Source organism: Macaca fascicularis, chromosome 6 (assembly GCF_037993035.2).
Source record: "Macaca fascicularis isolate 582-1 chromosome 6, T2T-MFA8v1.1".
Classification (NCBI taxonomy): Eukaryota; Metazoa; Chordata; class Mammalia; order Primates; family Cercopithecidae; genus Macaca; species Macaca fascicularis.
The window spans coordinates 156,978,158-156,982,551 of record NC_088380.1 but is presented as its reverse complement, the minus strand read 5'-3'; the positions used below and the strand labels follow the sequence as shown (position 1 = coordinate 156,982,551).

Sequence of the window (4,394 nt, the reverse complement as noted above, 5' to 3'; positions counted from 1 at the left end):
ATATGTGCGGTTCTATTTCTAGACTCTATTCTGTTTCATTGATGTACATGTCTATCCTTTCACCAGTACTATATTATAGCTTTATAGTCTGTCAACTAGGTAGTACGAGGGCTTCAACTTTGTTTTTTTCCTAAACTATTTTGGCTAATCTAATTCCTTTATGCTTCCATATAAATCTTAGAATCAGCTTGTCAATTTATACAAAAATTCCTGCAGAGATTTTGATTGGCACTTTGTTGAATCTGTAGATTAACCTGGAGAAGAATCAGCATGCTTAAAAATATTGAATCTTCAAACCCATAAACATGGTATATCTCACCATTTATTTAGGTCTCATTCATTTTCTTTCCTCAGTGTTTTGTACACAGTATGCAGATCTTGCACGTATTTAGTAAGATTTATACCTAAGTATTTTGTGTTTTTTTCAGTGCTATTGTAAATAGTATTTGTAAAAACTAAATTTCACTTTTAATTTGATTTTTGATATTGACCTTGTATTCTGTGATCTTGCTAAGTTTACCTACAGTTCTAGTAACTTTTGTGCATTTTCTATGAAGACAATCATTTTATCTCCAAATAGAGACCATTATGTTGTTTCTTGTTTTGAACTCTTTCTTTTCTTTCTTTCTCTTTCTTTCTTTCTTTCTTTCTTTCTTTCTCTCTCCTTCCTTCCTTCCTTCCTTCCTTCCTTCCTTTCTTTCTTTCTTTCTTTCTTTCTTTCTTTCTTTCTTTCTTTCTTTCTTTCTTCCTTTCTTTCTTTCTCTTTTTTTCCTTCTTTCCTTCTCTTTTCCTTCCTTCCTTCCTTCTTTCCGTTCTTCCCTCCCTTTCTTTTTTTGAGACAGAGTGTCACTTTGTTGCCCAAGCTAGAGTGCAGTTGCACAGTCCCTGCTCACTGCAGGCTGGACCTCCTGAGCTCAAGTGATCAGCCTTCCAAGTAGCTAGGACTATAGGTGTGCACCACCACACTAGGTTATTTTAAGATTTTTTTGTAGAGACAGGGTCTGCCTATGTTGCCTAGGCTGGTCTCAAACTCCTGGGCTCAGGCGATCCTCCTACCTTGGCCTCCAAAAGTGCCGAGCTTACATTGTGAGTCACTACACCTGGTCTATTTCTTTTTCTTGCCTTACTACAGTGTCTAGGATATCCAGTACACTGTTGAATCGTTCAGTATAATGCTGAACAGACATCCTTGCCTTGTTTCTCATCTTAGAGGGAAAATATGCAATCTTTCACTGCTAAGTTTAATATTTGTGGTAGGGTTTTTACAGATGCCGTTTACCATGTTGAGGAAATTCCCTTTAGAAATGAACATTGAATTTTGTCAAAGCATTTTTCTGCAGCTATTAAGAAGCCTAGTGATTTTTAAAATCTTGATATGGTAAATTATATTGCTTGATTTTTGAATGTTGAACATTTCAACCTTTAATTCCTGTAATAAATACCACTTGGACCTGATGCATTATCCTTTTTATATATACTTGGATTTGATTTGCTAAGATTTTCTTCAAAATTTTTGCATCTATTTTCATAAGGGATATTGGTCTATAATTTTATTTTCTTGCAATATCTTTGTGTGGTCATGATGTTGGGATACTGCTGGTATCATACAAGGAATTAAAAAGTGATCTCTCCTATGCTATATTCTTAAAGCGTTTTTGTAGAATTGGCTTTCTTTCTCTCTCTCTCTCTCTTTCTTTTTTTTTTATGGAGTCTTGCTCTTGTTGCCCAGGCTGGAGTGCAATGGCACGATCTCAGCTCACTGCAACCTCTGCCTCCTGGGTTCAAGCAATTCTCCAATTTCAGCCTCCCAAAGTAGCTGGGATTACAGGCACCTGCCACCAGGCCTGGCTAATTTTTGTATTTTTAGTAGAGACAGGGTTTCACCATGTTGGCCAGGCTGGTCTCAAACTTCTGACCTCATGTGATCTGCCCGCCTCGGCCTCCCAGAGTGCTGGGATTACAGGCGTGAGCCACTGGGCCAGGTCAGTATTATTTATTTCTTAATTGTTTGGAAGAATTTGCCAGTAAAACCGCTTGAACCTGAAGAGTTTTTTTGTTTGTTTTTGGTTAGAAGGTTTTTAACTGCAAGTTTAGTTTTTAAAAATAGATACAGAACTGTTTATGTTATCTATTATTCTTAAGAGAGTTTTAGCAGTTTGTACGTTTAAAGAATTTGTCCATTTTATGCAACTTAGTGAATTTGTTGGCATAGAGTAGTTCATAGTATTCCCTTATTATTCTTTTAGTGTTGGTAGGGTTGCTATTGATGTCCACTTTCCATTCTTGATATTTGCAATTTGTGTTTTTCTTGCTTTTTTTTTTTCTCTTGGTAAATGTTGTTAATTTTTTTCCAGTGAAAAAGCTTTTGGTTTTGTTAATTTTCCCTAACTCTTTTGTTGTGGATTTTGATTTCTGCTCGTGTCTTTATTTCCTTCCTATGGTCAATTTGGATTTAATTTGTTCTTCTTTTTCTAGTTTCTTAAGGTGGCAGCTTTAGACCATTGTTTTCTTATTCAATTCAAAATATTTTCTAATTTCTCATATGATTTCTTCTTTGACTCATGGGTTGTTTATAAGTGTGTTGTTCAATTTCCAAATATTTTCAATTTCCTAGATACCTTTTTGTTAATAATTTCAAGTTTGATTCTGTTGTGATGCAAGAAATACTTTGCATAACTTAATTATTTAAACTTTTAAAGATGTGTTTTAAGTGACAGAATTGGTCTGTCTTGGTGAATGTTCTATATGCCCTTGAGATGAATGTGTATGATGCTGTTGTTAGGTGGATAAAAATCAATTAGGTCAATGGTTTATGATTTTATTCAGGTTTTCTATATCTTTACTGATTTTCTCCCTACTTGTACCACCTACAACTGGGAGAGGAGTGTTACAAGAGACTTTTATATCTGTCCTTTCAGGTCTATCAGTTTTGTTTCACGTAGTTTGAAGCTCTGTTCTAAGGTGTATATACACCCAGGATTGTTATGTCTTCTTGTAAAATTGATTCTGTCTTCACTATGTAATGTCCCTCATTATGTCCAGAAATATTTCTTGTTCTGAAGTCTATTTTGTCTGACATTAATACAGCTATACAGGTACTCCAGGTTTCTTCAAGTTTTATTTTTGATTGATACATAATAATTGTACTTTTTTTTTTTTTTTTTTTTTTTTTGAGACGGAGTTTCACTCTTGTTGCCCGGGCTGGAGTGCAATGGCTTGATCTTGGCTCACTGCAACCTCTGCCTCCCAGGTTTAAGCAATTCTCCTGCCTCAGCCTCCCAAATAGCTGGGATTACAGGCACCTGCCACCACACCCAGCTAATTTTGTATTTTTAGTGGAGACAGGGTTTTGCCATTTTGGTCAGACTAGTCTCGAACTCCTGACCTCAGGTGATCTGCCCACCTCGGCCTCCCAAAGTGCTGGGATTGCAGGCATGAGCCACTGCGCCCAGCCTCAATAATTGTACATGTTTATGGAGTACAGTATGATGTTTTCATACATATATATATTGTGTAATGATCACATCAGGGTAATTAGCATGTCTATTGCCTTAAACACTTATCATTTCTTTTTTTTTTTTTTTTTGAGACGGAGTCTCGCTCTGTCGCCGGGGCTGGAGCGCAGTGGCCGGATCTCAGCTCACTGCAAGCTCCGCCTCCCGGGTTTACGCCATTCTCCTGCCTCAGCCTCCTGAGTAGCTGGGACTACAGGCGCCCGCCACCTCGCCCGGCTAGTTTTTTGTATTTTTTTAGTAGAGACGGGGTTTCACCGTGTCAGCCAGGATGGTCTCGATCTCCTGACCTCGTGATCCGCCCGTCTCGGCCTCCCAAAGTGCTGGGATTACAGGCTTGAGCCACCGCGCCCGGCCTTTTTTTTTTTTTTTTTTTTTTTTTTGCCAATGCAACAGCTAGTCTTTACTGGAAAGAAGAAACTTTACAGCACATTTTGAGTAACTTAGTACAGGCGCTCAGTGTGCCAGCCGGTGGGGCACCAGCTTGTAATGGGCTCCACAGCGGGGGCATCGCTGGGCCTCGCCTTCATGCAGCCAAAACCAGACGACGCTGGTATTGTCCTCTTCACAGATGCAGCCCACTATTCTCTTGTTGGTGATGGAGGGAACTAAATTAGGGTCTTCCTTGGTGCCTGAAGCTCCCTTTGGGGGCAGTATATTGTATGGGTCCAGTCCCTTCCTTGCAGCCAGCATGACCTCCCTCTCCAACCCAGTCGCCTGCTCGTCATCGGTGGGAACACCACCTCCAGATGCCATGGAGCGCACCGCGGCCACGCCACTGGGGCCGTGAGCCCTCAGGGCCTGCGCGGCCAGCGCTCCAGCTCCGCGAAGTAACCTTGAAGCCCTCGCGTCTTCAACACTTATCATTTCTTATGGTGAGAA

At 39.6% G+C, this 4,394-nt stretch overlaps 1 protein-coding gene across 1 annotated transcript; it reads right to left on the bottom strand.

Moving 5' to 3' along the window:
* Positions 1-3,898: 3,898 nt before the first annotated feature.
* LOC102124626 (cytochrome c oxidase subunit 5B, mitochondrial) lies at positions 3,899-4,394 on the bottom strand. The gene has a single exon (XM_045394393.2). The coding sequence runs from the start codon at positions 4,377-4,379 to the stop codon at positions 3,969-3,971; it is 411 nt and encodes a 136-aa protein (XP_045250328.2). The 5' UTR covers positions 4,380-4,394; the 3' UTR covers positions 3,899-3,968.

Coding starts and splice junctions, on each gene's coding strand:
- LOC102124626 (XM_045394393.2), bottom strand. CDS start 4,379: ATGATAAGTGTTGAAGACGCGAGGGCTTCAAGGTTACTTCGCGGAGCT.